At 43.2% G+C, this 19,177-nt stretch overlaps 1 protein-coding gene and 1 pseudogene across 1 annotated transcript in view; both read left to right on the forward strand.

The window, feature by feature from the left end:
- Positions 1-19,177, forward strand: part of WDFY2 (WD repeat and FYVE domain containing 2) — a 236,378-nt gene that overhangs the window by 214,360 nt on the left and 2,841 nt on the right. Inside the window, exons 8-10 of the mRNA XM_006879517.1 lie at positions 5,848-5,953; positions 16,718-16,819; positions 18,154-18,284. Coding sequence (XP_006879579.1) covers positions 5,848-5,953; positions 16,718-16,819; positions 18,154-18,284 — 339 coding nt within the window. The remainder of the gene's footprint in view (positions 1-5,847; positions 5,954-16,717; positions 16,820-18,153; positions 18,285-19,177) is intronic.
- On the forward strand, positions 4,002-4,708 carry LOC102870591 (annotated as a pseudogene).

Genomic DNA, 19,177 nt, shown 5'->3' on the forward strand with positions numbered 1-19,177 from the left:
GAGGATTCAAGTGAGATGTGACACCCTTAACTCCTCATAGCTCTGAACCAATGTAAGGCATTACATTGATTACCTACCCCTAACCTGGGGCTGTGGCCTGTCACTTCCTGTCTCATGGAGCCTTTAAGAGACAGAGATAAGTGAAGCAAGAATGGGAAGGACAGCAGTCTCACCGACATAGGAGACCCAAAAACAGTCTGCCCCTTGGAAACACATTCCTGTGCTTGGAAACACCTCAACATCTGGAGAAGTTGAGACACGTGGAGGCCTCCACGCAATGCTGGGCCTATGGATGCTGAGAAAACGTGCAACTTTCACTACAACAGGGAACAAAGACCTTCTTCTGGATCTGGCACCGTGAACTTGAACTCCTGGTCTCCCACACTGTAAGAGAAATGCATTTCTGCCTGTTAACACCCTCCACTTGTGATATGTCTGCCATAGTGGTGCCAGGTAGCTGTGGTATACAGTAAATAAATGCAGTTGTTCATCTCTTTTTATAAAGTGAAGGGGTAAATCTTTATCATTTTACAGAAATCTTTTAGAAAATTTCAGAAGTCATTTTAAATGTGAGAAAAAAAGGTAAAAAGCATCTTTTTTCAAACTCTAAGGCTCAATCTGGACAAGTGCCAACCTAAGAGCCGTCAGAGGAAATACAGGTACTGGCTTCAGGTGTGGGCGCAGGTGCCCGGCAAACACTGCCTGCTTCTCCACACAGTCAGAGTCACAATGGAAAATTGAAAGATAAATGTGGAAAGTGGCACAATTTGAAAGGATTTTGCATTTTCATAAGTGAGGAGCCTTTGTTCCTTTTGTTTGTTTTCAATAATCAAAGACTTTAGTGACGTAAGTACCAAAAATAATTGCATTAGGGCTCAGACTCAGCTCCTTAAAGCAGATCCCACAAAAGGTGAAAAGTAGCCTTTCACATAGTACTCAGAGGCACTAAGCAGTCAGCAAACTGGGAGAAAGCCCATCAGAACTGCGTTGCCAGGATGTTACTACGGCTTAAGGCATCTTCTAAGACTCAGGTATTGGAAACTAAAGCAAAGAAAATCTCTCTGGATTTTGTCCTTTGATTTTCCCTTTCATGTTCTGGAACAAGCTGACACTTAGGATTGCCCTTTCCACTCTTATTTTCTCGGAAGCATACACTGTTTTCCAGAAGCTGTGTGTCACCTGTAATACTTAGCAAATTCAGAGAGAAAACCAGCAGACCCCTTTAATTAAGCCAAACATTAGAAAAATTCAAAATAATATGTTTTGGGTTTTCTCTCACCCAAGGCCTCTATATAAGCATATTAAAGTAAGAAGAGAACACATGTAAATTTAACATTATTAATATTACTCTTTATGATCAAAATTTTACTCCTCTACCTAGATGCCCCATAAGTGAAATGGAAAATAGAAAAATTGATAATTTAGGTATTGTTGTTGTTGTGTGCTATTGAGCTGGAATTGACGCATAGCTGACCCTTGACCGGTTTTCAAAGACAGTTAATCTTTCAGGAGGAAATTGCCCATCTTTGTTCCAGGGAGCAGCTGGTGTATTCAAACCCTGTACCTTTGGGTTGTCAGTGTAACTCCTTACCCCTAGGCCACCAGAGCTCCCTAATTTGGGCATTAGTGATTTGAATTCAACTGGGGGTTGTTTTTTGTTGTTGTTTTTCTTTTCTTGTGTACCATTGAGTCGGATCTGACTGGCACAGGAGGAGATTTCCCCTCCTTCTCCAGCGAAGCATCTGGTGGTTTCGAACCACATGCATTTAGGATTGGAGTGCAGCTTCTTACCACCAGACCACCAGAGTTCCCTTTGAATTCAACTGGTATTGACCTTTTGAATCAGACAGTCTTATGCCAATAATAGCACATTGAAGTGTAATTGTTGTTGTTATGTGCCATCGAGTCGTTTGCGACTCATAGCGACCCTATGTACAACAGCCTTAAACCCTGCTCTATCCTGTGCCAATCGCACTGCCTCTGACACACCCATCCCGATTACCGCAGTCACGGAATCAATCCATCTCATAGAGGGTCTTCCCCTAAGAAAATAAAAAAGAACATTTCAAAGGCTACCCTGAAGTACAGTGGTGTCAGTGATTGGATAATATCCACACATCTACGGAAAAGACCGATTAATATGACTAATATCCCAATTTATCTTCTAAGCCCTAATGACGAAGAAATTGTAAAGATTTTTACAAATTCTGCAGTCAGTAATTGATCAAGCATGCCAACAGGATGCAACAACAGAATATGAAAGAAATGTTGGAAACAGAAGGGTCAGTAGCTGAAAAATACGGCCTTGGTGATAGAAATGACACCAGAGATTGAGTGATGGGATTTTGCGAGGCCAGCAACCTGTTCATTGGAGATATCATTTTTCAGCAACATAAATGACAGCTATATGGACTCCACCAAAATGGACAGACATCAAATAGATGCATATGTGAAAAGAGAGGACAAAAAAGGGCAGTATCTTCTGTCAAAACGCCAGGGCCCCAGCCTCCAGGTAACACCACCTTTCAGAGCAAATCATCAATTGCTTATCTGTAAGTTCAGATTGAAGCGGAAGAAAATAAGCCCATGAGAGCCGAAGTAATAGCCGTGAGTATACCACACCTGAATTTAGAGACCATCTCAAATACAGATTTAATGCAGTGAACACCAAGAGCATCATACATCAAGAGTGTTAAAGGTCATTAAAAAGAAAAGAACTCAAAGCTTCTGGGGGCTGTAAATTGTACTGGGGAGAACTGCCCCTCTTTCTCCCCAGGAGTCACTGGTGGATTAGCGTAGCCAGGGAGGCAACACTACTGGATTAGTGGCCCGGTCTATCCCACCAGAGCTTGCTAGTAGATGTAATTATAAAGAAAGAATAAAGAACCATGGTGTATGCAGTTTATGTCACTAATTTAGACATTTGCATTAACACTAATAAATTAGAAAACCTGTTACACAATTACCTTTATGTTTGATTTTAGAGTCTTAAAATATATTTGAATTGTTTGCAATTTCTGTAAGAAGAATTTTATTTTTAAGTCTACTTTTAGCATTGGAGATTTAGTTGCCTTATTAGCTGTGAATTTTTAGGGATACTCATTTTAGGTGAGCATTTGTTTATCAGTCCATCAGAACGAGTTAATTTCATTTAAGAGCTACCATAGTCTGATCATTTTAGACCCTCTAGAAATAGGAAAGCTTTTCATACAGTTAGAAGGATAAGAGTTTCTGAATCACAGACACATAGTCTAATCACTTCTTTCCTGTAGCTTCAGTGGCAGGCCGGAGTAAACACAGAAACACACCCCCAAAATCACCAGTTTAGATATCAAAGAACTGCACTCTTCCCCAGGAACCACCGTGTTCTTAGCTGATTTGATTTCAAAACAGGCAAATAGACAAACATGAAAGACCAGGAAACCACACTCCCTGCCCCCTCGCACCCAAGAGAGAGGAGATCTTTAGACTCTTTTAGTGAAGTCGGCACATTGCCAGACTGTGAAAACCAGTTTCCCGTTATTGCTGCCACCTAGATGGAAGAACTTGCCAACCACGAATAAAGCACTAAAGTTCCAGACGGGGAGCTGTGGTGGCTTAGTGGTTAGAAACTGCACTGCAATCCCAAAGGCGCACAGTTCAAATCCTCCAGCTGCTCTGTGAGAGAAGGATGGGGAGTCTCCTCCTGTGCAGTCAGCTGCTTCTGAAAAGCCTCTGAAGGGTCAGTTATAGGTCAGTTACAACTCAGCAGTACACAGCAGCAAAGCACAAAACTGGTAGGAACAAGAACGTGAGAACGTTTATTAGAGCTTTTGTGTTACTCAGAAAAGGGAGGTGTGCCTGGGCCTGGCCTGTTCTAGGAGCTCGTCAGAACATGGGGTACCTGGCTCTGTCAGGTAGATTCTTAAGAGGATTTTTTTAAAAAGATGAAACCAGAAGCATATCTGCTGTTGGAAAAGGTGTGTTCTCTTATATTAGAGTGGAGGCCGTGTCCCACAGACTCTGGCACCATGAACATATTTGATCGAAAGATCAACTTTGATGCTCTCTTAAGATTTTCCCACATAACCCCCTCGACACAGCAGCACCTGAAGAAAGTCTATGCCAGTTTTGCACTTTGCATGTTTGTGACGCCTGCAGGGGCCTAGGTTCATGTGGTCAGTCACTCCATTCAGGCTGGCCTGCTCTCCGCGCTGGGCTCCCTGGGGTTGATGATTTGGGTGATGACAACACCTCATAGCCATGAAACTGAGCAAAAAACACTGGGCCTGCTTGCTGGTTTTGCTTGTGTTACAGGAGTTGGCCTGGGCCCTGCCCTGGAGTTCTGCATTTCCATCAACCCCAGCATCCTTCCACCGCTTTCATGGGCACAGCAGTGATCTTCACCCTGAGCGCACACTATGCCCGACGCTGTACCTACCTCCTCCTGGGAGGTGTCTTGATGTCAGTTTTGAGCCTGTTGGTCTTCTCCTCCCTGGGCAACCTTTTCTTTGGATCCATTTGGCTCTTCCAGGCAAACTTGTGTATGGGGCTGGTAGGGATGTGTGGCTTCATTCTTTTTGATACTCAACTCATTATTGAAAAGGCTGAAAATGGAGATAAGGATTATATCTGGCACTGTGTTGACCTCTTCCTGGATTTTGTTACTCTATTAAAAAAACTCATGATAATCCTGGCGAAGAATGAGAAAGACAAGGAGAAGAAGTAAAATGACCACCCAGCCTTTCCCAACTCGACGTCTCTCCTACCACCTTCATTTCCTCTTTGCACACATTACAGGCGGCGTGTTCTGTGATAATGAAAAACATCAGAAAAGCTTTTGTAAAAAAAAATGAAACCACGAATCTTGAACGAAGGTAAAATGCGTCCCGTAGCACCAGTTCTGCTACCCCCAAAGTGGCCACCTGGACGTTTGCATTCCATTCCTAGCCCCACACCAGTGAGCCGAACTGCCTATCAAGTTATAGTTTGAGAATAAATTAAGATACTTCTAGCCCCAGGACCTCTAATTCTGTGCTTTACCAGATAAAACTGGGGCCGGGGTAGGGAGGTGTTTGACCATGCGGGAACACCAGCTATCCTGGACACTTCCATTCCTTTGGACCACTACACACCACACCTCCCTCTGGCTTTGCCCTACCTCGGCCAGCTCGCCATCTTCCAGGTCCTAACAAGGCATGATTGAACTAGTAAGATGTTAACAACCAGAGTAACAACCATGTTTAATCTTTCCGTTAGTAACTGGCAGGCTACCTCTTCCTGGCACCTCAGAGTCTTAAAAAACATTTTTGTCTTCATCTAAATCTTGTGAATGATCCAAACCTTTGACCAAGTAACCAGTTGCTATCTAGTCAGTCCTAGCATATGACAACCCCATGTGCACAGTAAGGCACTCAGTAGGGTTTTCATAGTGACTTTTAGACGCGGATCCCCAGGCCTTTCTTTGGAGGCACTTCTGGATGTGTTTGAACCACCAACCTTTTTGGTTTGTTGCCCAGCATTTAACTATTTATTCCACCCAGGGACTCCATTTGACAGTCAGTGTAGTGCAAATTAAGTCCACCATCTATACCTTCGAGAGATGGTCTAGTGGATGAAGAGTGGTGCTGCCAATGCAAAGGCAGGCAGTTCGAATCCACCAGCTACTGCTCCTTGACAGAAAGATGGACAGCCTCCTTTAAAGGTGATTTACAGCCTCAGAAAACATGTGGGAGGGTCAGCTATGAGTTGGTTTCAGCTGAACAGCACACAACATCTACAGCTATGCTTGTGAATAGGCTTGGGGATGGGTCTGTATTAGGTGGCTTTGGTCCCCTAAAGTGTCATTCCTTTTGATGTCTCCTACAGTGACAAAGTCCAGGCCCTCTCCTATGCACAGCATACCCGTCAGCTCATCTCATGTGGCTGTGACGGTGGTATCGTCGTCTGGAACATGGATGTCGAGAGACAGGAGGTAGGTGCCTCGGAGGCTGAGGGCGTCTTTCGGTCCTGCCTCCAGAGCAGTCAGGCTTGGCTCTGCTCCCGGGTGGTGCTTCCCTCTCACCAACTTATTTATTTGTGATTAAACCATGACATGACTGTCCAGGGGAAAAAATAGTATAGAATGAAAGACTTCCATTTTTCTTTCTCCCACTCACAGATTGGCATGTGACATTAATATAATGGCAATTTCATGAGCACTGTGACTGAGACAGAGCTGTTTATAGACTTTTAATGGGTTATGCTGTTTGCTACAAAAGTGCAGTTGAGAAAAAGGAACCATTTTGCAGGCAGTTAGCCATTCAGATTGAGATGCCTGTGAGATGTGAAAACAGAGCAAGCCTATGCTTTGTGTGAAATGGTAGCTAGGGCAGAAGGAGTGTTCTTGATGATGTAAGAAACCTTAGTTTGGTGTTAATTAGAAATAATTAACCTGTGCTGCTTTATGAGGATTGATCTGAACATTTCTGTCAGGGTTGAGTCGTCCCCTGCCCTTTTTTCTTGTGCACCATCGAATCAGATCCAATTGGCATGGGAGGAGATTGCCCCTCCTTCTCCAGCAGAGCATCTGGTGGATTCGAACTGTGCACCTTGAGGATTGCAGCCCAGCTTCTTGCCACAAAGTCACCAGCGCTCCCGTCTGTCAGTTGTTAAAGCACATATTTCAGTGTTATTATTAGTATTATTATTATTTTTTTTTTAGTTTAGAGGTAAACTTTTTTTTTTAGATGTAAACTTTTTATATTTTTGCAATAACAGTTCAGATTTGTTTAAGTCCACATGGGCATGTATTTTTTTTAACTTTTTTATTATGATTTTCATGGAAGTTTATTGAAAGGTTGGGTTTTCATTCATTCATTATTGCACATTTCCCTCCCTCCTTCTTTCCCCCTCTCCCCCAGTCCACTTTGTACTGTGCCTCTTGTTCTAGATTGTGGTCACACACATAATACCTGATCATACCTTCCTTTCACTCATCAGTTCCAGTGCAGAGTTCATTATCTGTCCACTCTTTTCCTGTTCTCCCGCCCACTACCCCAACCCTCGTAGCTGTCCTATTTTATAACAGCAATGTTATGCAGTATTTTCCTTTTTGTAACTGATAAATTTCATTCAGCATAATATCTTCCAGCCTTGCACAGTTTTTTAGAAGTTCATTGTTTTTCAGTGTTGCATAATATTCCATTGTATGAATATACCATAGTTTTTCTGTTGTTGTTAATAAGAATTTCCACTGCTTCCATATTTTCACTCTTGTGAATAACACAGCAATAAACTTGGATGAGCATATATCTGTTTGAGTCATGCCTCTGGTTTCTTCAGGGTCTGTTTCCAGTAGCTGAATAGTTGGGTCGAATGATATTTCCATTTCCAACTTTTTGAGAAAGTGCCATACTTCCTTACATAGGGGTTGTACTCAGTAAATAAAGAGTTCTAATTTCTTCACAATCTGGCCAGCATTTGTTCTTTGCTGCCCTGTTGAACTTTGCTGTTATTTCTGGGGTAAGATGATATTTCATAGTTGTTCTGATTTGCCTCTCTCTGCTAACTAGAGATTTTGAACATTTCTTCATGTGTCTGTTGGCCATCTGAATTTCTGCTTTGGTAAATAAAGTGCTTATTCATCTCTTGTGCCCATTTTGCTATTGGGTTACTTACTTTTTCTTGTTAAGGTGCTGGAGTATTGTATGAATTTTATCCAAGAGTCCCTTCCTTATCAGATATGTCATTGCCACATATTTTTCCCAGTCTTTGGGTTTCCTTTTTCCTTCTCCCTGTTGGAGAAGTTTTCTGATGTGCATGGGGATTTGATCTTAGAAGGTACTATTTATCTGTTTCATTTTCCCATAGTTACAGGTTTTTCATTGTGCTTGGAAATCTGTTTATGCTCTGGATGAAGGCTCCTAGAGTTGTTCCTAGATTTTCTTTGATTAATTTTATAATCTTTGGTTTTACTCCTGGTTCCCTGATGCACTTTGATTTGGGTTTTGTGTATAAGTGTGAGGTATGGGTCTTGCTTAAGCTTTCTGCAGTTGGCTTTCTAATTTTGCCAGCACAATTTGTTAAAGAGACTGTGATTTACCTACTTAACTGATTTCATCTCCTCATCAAAAACCAGAGTACCATAGATAGATGAATTGATTTCTGGATTCTCAGTTCTGTTCCACTGATCTATGTGTCTGTCACTGTACCAGTACCACACTGTCTTGACGGCTGTGAGATCTGGAAGTGTGATGTATCCTACCTTTTTTCTCTTTTTCCGTAGTGTTTTGCTTATTTGTGGCTTCTTTCCATTCTAGACAAAACTGAAAATTGCCTTTTCCATCTTGTTGAAGAATGGAATTGGTATCTGTATTGGAATGGCATTGAACTTTAGATTACTTTTGGTAGAATATCATTTTCACAATATTGAGTCTTTCCTATTCACCCCTGAACATTGTCTATTCCTCTATTTTTCTAGATCTCTTTGTTTCTTGCAGTAATGTTTTGCAATTTTCTTTGTATAAGTCTTTTGTGTCTCTAGTTAGGTTTATTCCTAGGTATTTCATCTTGTGATTAGCTATTGTAGTTGGTATTATTTTTCTTAGCTCCATTCTTATGTTCTCTTATTTTTACTGTAGAGAAGTCCAAATTATTTTTATATGTTGATCTTGTATCCTGCTACTTTGCTGAATTGATCATCTATGTCCAATAGTTTTCTTTCTGAATTTTTAACGTTTTCTAAGCATACTAGTATATCATGGCATATGGAAGTAGTTTTCCCTCCTCTTTGCTAATTTGGATGCCTCTTTATTTCCATTTCCTTCTCTTGCCTTATTACTCTCGATAAGACTTCCAACACAGTATTAAATAGGACTGATGTATAATGGCCATCCTTGCCTACTTCTTGTTCTCAAGGGGAATGCCTTTCATCTCTCTCCATTGAGACCCATATTACCGCTTGATTTTGCATATATACGTGAGGAAATTCCCCTCAATTCCTATTTTGTTGAGTGCTTTAATCAGGAAGAGGTGTTGGATTTTGCCAGAGTCCTTTTCTGCGACGGTTGGTAGGAACATGTAGTTGTTCTTTTTGATGAAGTTTTATTTTTAATCTTTGTGCATCTTAACAACTGTTAAGTTTATTAAGTGACTGTTCTGACAAGCTTTTCCAAGCTAATAGTTTGTGTGGACTTTCCTTTTGGGTTTTGTTTGGTTTGGTTTTCATTTCCCCGAAATTATTCTGTGCCAACTTTCCCTGAACCAGTGTATACCCCTCTAATTTATTCCTTTCAGGGTGCAAAAGTTGAGTAACACTTAAAATTAAGACAGAAGTGATTTCCCAACTTCTTCCCCTGCCCTCACCTCACTTATTTCCAGAGAACAGTCGCTGTTACCCACAGTATAATGCCTTTCAAATGTCGGTAATTAAAGGCTTAAGAAGATTAAAGCTTTATGTGCTCTCAAATCATAAATCCCCGGGTGTTCTATTAGTAACTAATTAAAATGATGGTCACTGTTAGCAAGAGAGGCCTGGTAGGACACAGCTTGGGAAAAGTCCCACGTGGTGCTGGGAGCTTGAAGACAGGACAGGGTTGGAATGTGCTCTGGCCACGCCACCCAGGCTCTCAGAGCTGACCGTGACCACCTGACTTAGCCTGCATTGGTCACACCCGCTGTGGAAATGGCTAGATTCATTTCCCTGGGTACAGGGACAGAGTCACAAAGAAGGTTAGTTGTGTGGTTTCCACAGGCAACCGTTCTAGTGCCCCATCATCTAAATCCTGCCTCTTGACTCAGATAGACAGACACTGAATATTTGGCTCAGCCCTCCTGTCAAAGCCCTCCAGGCCTTACACACACAGTGGAAATGACTCTCCATTTCCCCACAGTGTCGTATTTTATAAGCTGAAATCTCCTGAGAGGGTTGTTCTGTTTTGTTTTGGTTTGGTTTTTGGAGCTAAGATGGAAATGTACATCTATTAAATCCATACCATTTTCCACAATGTCTCTAAACTTTCATTAATTTAAAAAGAAACCAAAAAAAACCACAACATAAAAACCATATACAATTCTCCAACACCGTATCTTCCATGAAGTAAATGTCCAACAATCTATTTGTGTAATTAGTGTGTTCTAATGAGAGGGTTGTCATTGTCTGAGGGGCTACCTCTCAATCGGGCAGGTGCTCTGCAGCGCCCTCTGTAGGTGATGTGAGACACATGTGGAGCTGTAACTGCCCGCATGTTCTTCTGGACTTTCAAAAAAAAGAGAAAACTGAAGAATAAGACTGTTGCTACCGTGTACTGTTGAGTCAGACCTGACCCATAGCTGACCATCTCATGGGTTTTCAGAGACAGTAAATTGCATGATAGGATTTTGCCCATCTTTCTCGTGTGGTGCAGCAGGTAGATTTGAACCATGTACCTTTGTGTTGGCAGCACTGAGCCACCAGAGCTCCCCTAGTCTGATAGCTGATAGAATTACTAAGTTAGCTATAGAGAGTGTCAGTGCATTCTCAGGGCTGCATATCTCAGAAGGGGCACTGCCATTCTCAGAGGAGGGCTGCAGTACTGAGAGAGAGAGAGAGACAGGCTCATTGTGGGCTCTGCCTGGAAGTATCCTGGGCTTTGCAGCCAAAGAGACAGCAGGACCTGAGCCCGGGCAGATGACCAGCAGTGGTTGGGGCTCACTGAGCGGTTGAGAAGCTGTCAGCAGTCATAGGATGGTGATGACCACACTTCCCCTAACTAAAACATTTGTTTACACATGGGATCAAAGCCAGCTTTTCAAACTTAAAAGGTTGGTAAAATTACATAAATGTTCTTTATAGAAACTTTTAAAAGCATGTGAGTCACTCTTAATACCACTACCCAGAAATAGCATCCTTAACATGTTGACAAGCGTCCTTCCATAGAGTTTTCTGTGTACCTACTACATGTAAGATGTTAACAACAGAAAATAGCACTGATTTATTTTTCTACTTTTCCTAGTCTTTCCTCCCATTTCCCCCATGGAACCTTAAACATGTGTATTTCCTTATAGAAGATGAATGTGTGTGTCAGTTAGATTTTACCTGAAAAGTGGGCTACAGTTCTCACTTTGTTTCCAGCTTTGCCCACCAAGGTCTGTTGGAGCCCCCTCATCCTGTGTGTGTACCTCAGGGTGCCACTTACTTCTGCTAGGACCCCTTAGCAAGAAGCGGTCACCTACATTTTCCTTCTCTAGCCCATAAGCAGAAAGCACCGTATTGTCACAAACCCTCCAGCACCCCACAGAGCGCCCAGATAAGCTTCTTGGACCCTCACAGACCTGCATGAACATGTTCTCTGTGACCCCCAAGAGTAGGACCAAATGAAGCATGTTCTTTTTTTAATTTTTTTTTTAATTATTTTTGTGCGTGTACCGTCAAATCAGATCTGACTGGTAAAGGAGGAGATTGTCCCTCCTTCCCCGGCAGAGCATCTGGTGGATTCGAACCGTGCGCCTCTGGGATTGTAGTTGCAACTCCTTGCCATTAGACCACCAGAGCTCCCCATGAAGTATATTCTTTTTTATTATTATTATTATTAAATTTTATTAGTTTCAATGAACATTCACAGGGATTCTGGGCTTTCACTCCTTCATTGCCGCACCATTCTCTCCACCCTCCTCCCCAGTTTGTTCTTCCCCGCCATCTGAATGTCTGTTTTAATTGTCCAATTGCCACAGTGCTTGTCAAAGCCAGTTCTGATTAATCTCCTTTGTTGGTGTGTCCTTTGCCATTCCCTATCACTCCTCCCTGAGAGAGACTTCACCCTGATTCATAAGGAAAAGGGGATGGCGTATTCTCTTAGCTACTTCCTGCTGAAAAGGGACGACGCTGTGGGTTTCAGGGTGAAGATCTTCTCTCACTACTCTAAAGGGCCCCTTTGGCAGTAGGAAACACATAGACTGTTATGGAGATTGATTTTGGAATTTAGATGCACTCTTATTGATTGTGCTTGGCCGTACATGTTCATATCCTTGAAGATGTATCATGGGGGTGTTGCAACCGGCCTTTCTCCTGCCAGGTTAGTTCCTCAACAGCTCGCCTGATAGCTCCGGGTGATGTCTGGATCCAAGGTGGTGCCCTGAGGTCACAGGGCTGTGGTGGGGGTTGAGATGTGTGGTTGTGGAGCTGCAAGGGGGGTGGGGGAAGGGGAGGAAAGCAAGGGACTAGGGGGCAAGGAGCGCAGGGGTTGGACACTATCACCAAGAGGTCAGGAAGGGGCTTGGGGGCTGCTGGGGGTTTATGCAGTAGCACCCTGTGTGTTAAGGGTCACACAGGTGTGGGTTGCAGGGGGGTCACACAGTGTCCGGTAGTCTTCGTTCCTCTGGGGTCTCACAGTCTTCGCTCCTCTGGAGTTCCGCGGTAGGTGGCTGGCTGTTGTTCTTCCCGGGTCTCTTCCAGGTCCCTCTAGTGGCGTTCCCCGGTCTGGCGGCGGCGTTCCCCGGTCTGGCGGCCTCGCCCTCGCGCTGTGTCGCTTCCCTCTTATTCCTGCAGATTGACCTGAATCTCCAGCTCCCTCGGCCTGCAGGCTGCTTTCTAACCACTCTGCATCCGCAGCTAGACTGTAAATGCCTATGAAGTATATTCTTGATTTTACTAAGTACCATCAGATCGCTTTCCAGGTTGACAGTACCTAATTATAACTTCTCATGGAAGACAGTTTCCCACAGCCTCCCCGGCATTTATTATCACCCCCTTCCTTGTGCTGCTTTTTTTTAATTGATTTTAATGAAAATTTACAGAGACTTGGGATTTCCATTCATTCATTGTTGCACTTCAAGATGCCTTCTTAAGGTGGATAAAATAGCATCTCATTATTTTTACTCTCTGAAAATAATTTGAGCTTCTTTTTGTGTATAGGGAACTCAGAAAGGAGCTATGCTGCATACCCAGAGGCAGGTGGTTCGAAACCACCAGCTTCTCTGCAGGGGAAAGGTGGACAGTCTCCCTCTATGCAGTTTACAGCATCTGACGGCCTGCTGGCGGGTCAGCTATGAGTCGGCTCTGAGTTTGCGTTTTTTTTTCCATGCTTGTCACCTGTCAGACTTCCCTGTCTGTGAATTGAATGCTCGGATCTTCCACATGTTTTACCCATGTCCCACCTTCCACCTAGTTCTTGTCATTTTCTTGCTTATTTTTCAGGAGTTCTTTGTATGTTCTAGAAATCTAAACTCTTTCTACTCAGAGACTTTGCAAAAATCTCCTCTCTAATAACCTTGTGTTCTGTATGCTATACATAACCTAGGTTGTTGTTTTTAGTTTATTGACTAATGAACATTTTCTGTGTCAATAAATGTATTTTCCCCTTTACATTTGTTTTATTTTATTTTATTGTTGTTGTCCCAGTTTAACAGTTTGTCCATGTACAGCCTAGTGACGGTGATCACTGAGGTGGAGTTGAGTACCCCTGCTTACCCTCCTTACTTGAGTTGTTCCTGACCTCACTGACCCCTAAGGTGCCTGTCTAATCTTTGATTTGTCAATTTGAACCCATATTCAGGGGATATTTTTGTCTAAGGTTTCAACAGAACCTTATCTCAGAGCACTAATTTCAGGGATTCATCTCCCCTCCATGGCTTCAGAAAGTCTAGAAGAGTTAATGAGAATTTGAAATTCTGTTCTGCATATCCCCTCTTTTGATCAGGATCCTTGTGTGGACTCTTCGATTAGAATGTTCAGTAATAGTAACAAGGCACCATACGGTTGCCCTACTTTGATCAAAAGAGCCTACTCCTCAAAAAGGCAGTTAGTCTCTGTTTCCACCTTCCATTTCTGACCCTTTTCCCTCTATTGCTCTGAGTGAATAGAGACCAGTTGTGTTGTGAGTTAAATGGCTATTTGTAATTATTTTTTTTATTATTTTGTGTGTGTGTACTGTCAAATTAGATCTGACTGGTACAGGAAGAGATTGACCCTTCTTCTCCAGCAGAGCATCTGGTGGTTTCGAACCATGTATCTCTGGGATTGCAGTGCAGCTTCTTACCACTAGGCCACCAGAGCTCCCTTAAATGGCCATTTGTAAGTTTTTGAAACCTCAGGCACTATATAGTGAACTAAGAGCTAGAATAGAAGCTCTCAAAGTTATCACGTCAGTTAGCTGAGATGTCTTTTGAAACCATAGCCTTCAATCTCCAAATCCCGTGTTTGGTTGTATATAGGCAGCCTCAGCAGTTACTCTTTTTTGTTGTTGTTAATATAAATAAATCTATCTATCACATACACTTTTGCCAAAGTAATCTTTTTTACAGATGTGCAATATAGTGACCGCAATTAAAATAATCAGTTATATTGTGCTACCCTAATCAGTGATTTTTTTTATCACCTTTCACCCCACTTTTCCCACTCCTGCCTGCCCCTTGTTGTTGTTGTTATTGTAAACCACACACAAGGAGATTGCTAATCCTTCTCTCATGGAGCAGCTGATGGATTTGAACTGCGTGCTTTTGGGTTGACGACACAGCTTCTGACCACTAGGTCACCTAGTTTCCCTCCTTCCTACCCCAGTAGCCACTCATAAACTTTGATCTTGATATATTTGCCTTTTCTTTTTATCTACATGAAGGGATATAATATTTGTCCTTTTATGATAGATTTACTTCACTCAGCAAACTCTCCTCAAGCGCCATCCATATGGTATATGACTTTGTTTATTTTACTGGCTGGATCCCACTGTATATGCCTTACCACAATTGTTTATCATTCATCAATTGGTGGTCATTTAGGTTATGCCCACCTTTTGGCTGTTGTGAAAGTCCTGCAGTGAACAAAGGTGTAAAACTCTTTTGCGGTCTCTGCTTTCAAAACTTTGGGGTCTTCACCTAAGAGTGGAACTGTTGGTCAGATGGTGGTTCTGGTTTTGGTTTTTTTTATGAACTGACAAAAAGATGTTTTCATAATGGCTGTGTCATTTTACATTCCTACCAGCAATGGATAAGTGTTCTAGTCTCCTTACATTCTTACCAGCATTTGTTATTTATTTTCTAGATTTTTTAAAAAAATAAATAAATCTTGAGCCACCATTCTAGTGAAGGTGAAATGCTATTAAAAATCAGGAATTAAACAGAAGCATCAAACACGTGACTGGACCGGTTAGCTAGGCCATCTCATGATGTGGTTTGGTCTGCATCTCCGACACCTACCCATTCATGATTAGTGTCCTTTCATGTTTTTGGTGGACATAGGAATATCCTGTGGCAAAATGTCTACTAAAGTCCATTGCCCATTTTATGTTTCTATCATTTGTCTTTTTGTTGTTGTTACCAAATTCTTATGTAGATTTTGGTTATTAGATTCTTGTCAGATACATGATTTCCAATGATAGTCTTCTAGTTAATAACTTGTCTTTTCACTTTTTTTAGTGACATTTTTGCTGAACAAGTTTTTCATTTTTCTGGTTGACTTTTTGTTGTGATTTGAGTAAAAGTTCTCCATCCAGTTGGTTTTCTATTCAACAGTTCACACATTTTAACCTTCAAGATGTCCGTTGCAGTCCTCACATGGTAACAGCCCTCTGCCCACTTCTTCCTTCTGTTTCCCATTTCCATGTGTCCTTGTTTCCTCTCCCTTCCTGCTATTTGAGCTTCATGCTTGGACACGTGATTCTCACAGGCATTATCCATCACCATATTGACCTGTCTGTCTGTCTGAAATCAGGGTGTGATTTCCATTTTAGCCCGCAAGGTTACTGAAGGCCATACAGAGTCCTGGGGGTTCAACTAATCTCTCTCAGACCAGGAAACCTGGTCTCTTTCTTGATATTTTGGTTTGTTCTACATTTTCCTTCCACTCTCTCAAGGATCTTTGAGAGAGGTCTGCAGTAATAGCCAGGCACCATCTAATTTCTCCTTTTCTTGGGGCCATGTACACAGAAGTTCACACAGGCCAGTATAGCCCTTTGGACTAGTATAAGAGTCTTTGATTTTCTCTAATTGTCTTTGCTCTACATGTGAAGAAACCAAGCATTGGGCCTTGCTATGTGCCATCAAGTAGCATCCAACCCATAGTTGACCCTCCAGCAAGTTCTCAGAGGCTATAAATTGCACGAAAGGAGAATACTGATCTTTATCTCCCAGAACAACTTGCGGGTTCAAACCAGCAGCCTTTGGATTGGCAGCACAACTCCTTGCCAACTAGGCCACCAGAGCTCGCAGCACCGTAACCATTTTTCCTGTTTATGAGATGTCATGTATTTATTTTGTCTTTGCTGTTTTGTGCTTTTGCCTTTGCCTTGATTTAGTACTGAATTCTCACAATGGCTTAGACGCCCCCGTGACTTGACCACTGCCTTCCCACCACCCCAGCCCTCTGCCCTTCTTTTCTGTACCTCAGCCGTCCTCAGCCACTCTTAGCCCCTCTTCCTGGCCCACCCCACCCCTCCGTCAGGTCTTCACTGCGTTACCACGTGCCAGGTATCCCAGCTGCCTGCTACCCCATTCTCCCAGCCTACGCCTCTCCTTCTCAGCCTCCACATACATTGCGCTTCCTCTTATTTAAGTCCATGCTCTTCATAATATGTTTGTGTGAGGTCTACCCTGAGAGGTTGTAAGCCCTATTCATGTTCGATTCTCATATCCGTCAGTGCTGCCCCAGCTCCTGGTTTATGGTAGATTCTTGGCGAATGTTTCCTGAGTGTCTCACTTGTGTTTTTTTCATACCTACCTTGTTATGCAGTGGTCTCACTGTCCTCCCTGCTTCTCACTTTGACCTCTGTATGTTTTACTTGACAAGACTCCTGAGTGGTTGGACAGCGACTCCTGCCAGAAGTGTGACCAGCCTTTCTTCTGGAACTTCAAACAAATGTGGGACAATAAGAAAATTGGCCTGAGACAGGTTAGTGATGTGGAACCTGCATCAGAAAGTGTGTAATCATGTGGCAATAGCGTTCCCTGGTGTTCTCAGGAGAAATACACTCCGGGAGGGAGGCGCTGTGAGTGTGAACCAGTCTGCTTGTGACTGTAGTCATTTCACACGCTGGGTCTCTGTGGCTCTTCCTGAATGGAAGTTGGGAACATGGCTGATTTGTTTCCATTTAGAGTGAAAAAGTGTGCTTTTAGAATTCTGGTGGTCTCTACTAAGATATACCTTAAAATTTAAGTAGTCTTACTTACCTGGCAGGAGTGATACCCCGATTCCCAGGGCAAGGCTTATCCATTACAATCTGGAGGTGCTGACCCCTCCAATTCCCCTAACTGATGAAAACTCAGCTGCATAGTTTATAGTAGTAGGGGACTGCATTCACACTCTCCTCTTCAAAAGAAAAAAAAAAATAAAAAAATATATATATAAATATATAAAATGAGAGGTCATCCTTAACTCATACTAAACCATTAAATTATGCAGTTAGTATTATTTCTTCTTTACTCATTTCCTTTCCTCTCTGTCATTCTTATTGTTGGCCTTTGAGTCAGCACCAACTCGTAACTGACCCTCCAGCAAGTGGTCAGAATAGCACGGGAGGAGACTGCCCATCTTTCTCCCACAAAGCACCGAGTGGATTCAAACCTCCTGCCTTTGGGTTGGCAACACAACTCTTCACCACTCAGCCACCACGGTTTTGTTTTTTTTACTTAGAGATACTTATAATAACAGCATTTTCACTCAGATTGCATGGTTTGACTTGCTTTTCCCCATGAAACTCCAGCATGAGGTCACTTGGATGACCTTGGACCTGGCCTGAATGTAGAGGGAGGTGGAACCCGGTGTCATGCCCCATCCACTTCACCCAGCAGCTGCCCTTGACTTCACACTCCAGCTTTTTTTTTTAAAAAAAAATTTATTTATTTTTCATTTCAATGAACATCTACAGAGATTTTGGAATTCCATTCATTCATTGTTGCACTTTTCTCCCCGCCCACCCCACCTCCATCCCCCCACCCCGTTTGCTCCTCTCCTTGAAAAGCAAAAGAAAAACTCCTTCATGGGTACACAATCCCCCCCCCCGCACATCCCCCAACCCTACCCCAAATATAATCCACTCTGCAACACTCCAGCTTTACGATAGCCTGACCGGCTTCTGAGCACAGAGAGAGAGCACACTTGGCTTCTTTTTCATTTTCCGGTCTTTCTTGGTTAGCATCCTCGCCTAAAAGCTGTCGCCCGCACCTGAGTCTGTCCAGATAGGCTGAGGCGCTGCACAGGGGCTCTGTCTTCTCTCCCTCCTCCAGCACCACTGTCGGAAGTGCGGGAAGGCCGTATGCGGCAAGTGCAGCTCCAAGCGCTCCTCCATCCCGCTGATGGGCTTCGAGTTCGAAGTGAGGGTCTGTGACAGCTGCCACGAGGCCATCACGGATGAAGAGTAAGTGCCAGCGTCCACAGAGCTCTCCAGACTAAGGGAGAACTGCCGTGGTTCCCACTGCCCCAGGGCTTGCTGATTTACAGTGTGGCCCTGGCCGTGGTCAGGGGCCTCCTTCGCCGCCCTGAGATTTGTGCTGTCTTATGAGAGGCGATGGAGAGAAATAGGCTCAGAGAGTGTGTACCTCATTCCCAGAGGTGAAAGCTCAGGACGCGTGCATTTGAAACAGACCTGCCTGGAACACTGGAACACATTCTTCCCTGTTGCCTTGAGATTTGTCCAGGAGGGCCGGGCCCGGGTTCTGTTTCTGGCCCAGACTGGTAGTTTTCTTTGCATTGACTCGACCTGCAGACTCGCCATCTCATTTGATCTCATTTCCCAGGAAGAGCTAAGCTGCTTTGCCCGAGAGACAGCACTGGCTGCCCCGCTGCCCAGATGGGCCACCCAGACCCCTAACAGGTTGTGTTGCAACCTCAGTGTGTGTTGCAGAGTGGGGCACTTCTCTGTCATCTTAAACTGCCCTCCAAATAGAAGTGGAACATTCTAGAACAAATTACTGGAAACTGCTCTTCTTCCTAGTCCTCCCACCATTACCCAGCCCCAGCACTCTCTATATTATGTTGTTGTTGTATGTGTGTCAAGTAACTGACCCTCCAGCAAGTTTTCAGAGGCAGTCAGTCACATGGGAAGGGGTTACCCTTCTCCCTCAGAGCGGCGGTTGCATTCAAACTGCTAATCTTTGGGTTGGCAATGCAACTCTCTACCCACTAGGCCAGCAGAGCTCCCTTCTGCGTATAATAGAACCAACTTAAACACTGTATGGTTGTCTAAAATAGGCACTTACTTTTGATTTAAATTCATTTAAATGCATCAGAGGAGGTTAGCAATTTAAAAAC

Source organism: Elephantulus edwardii, unplaced genomic scaffold (assembly GCF_000299155.1).
Source record: "Elephantulus edwardii isolate Elephantulus edwardi_28Jun2011 unplaced genomic scaffold, EleEdw1.0 scaffold00004, whole genome shotgun sequence".
Classification (NCBI taxonomy): domain Eukaryota; kingdom Metazoa; phylum Chordata; class Mammalia; order Macroscelidea; family Macroscelididae; genus Elephantulus; species Elephantulus edwardii.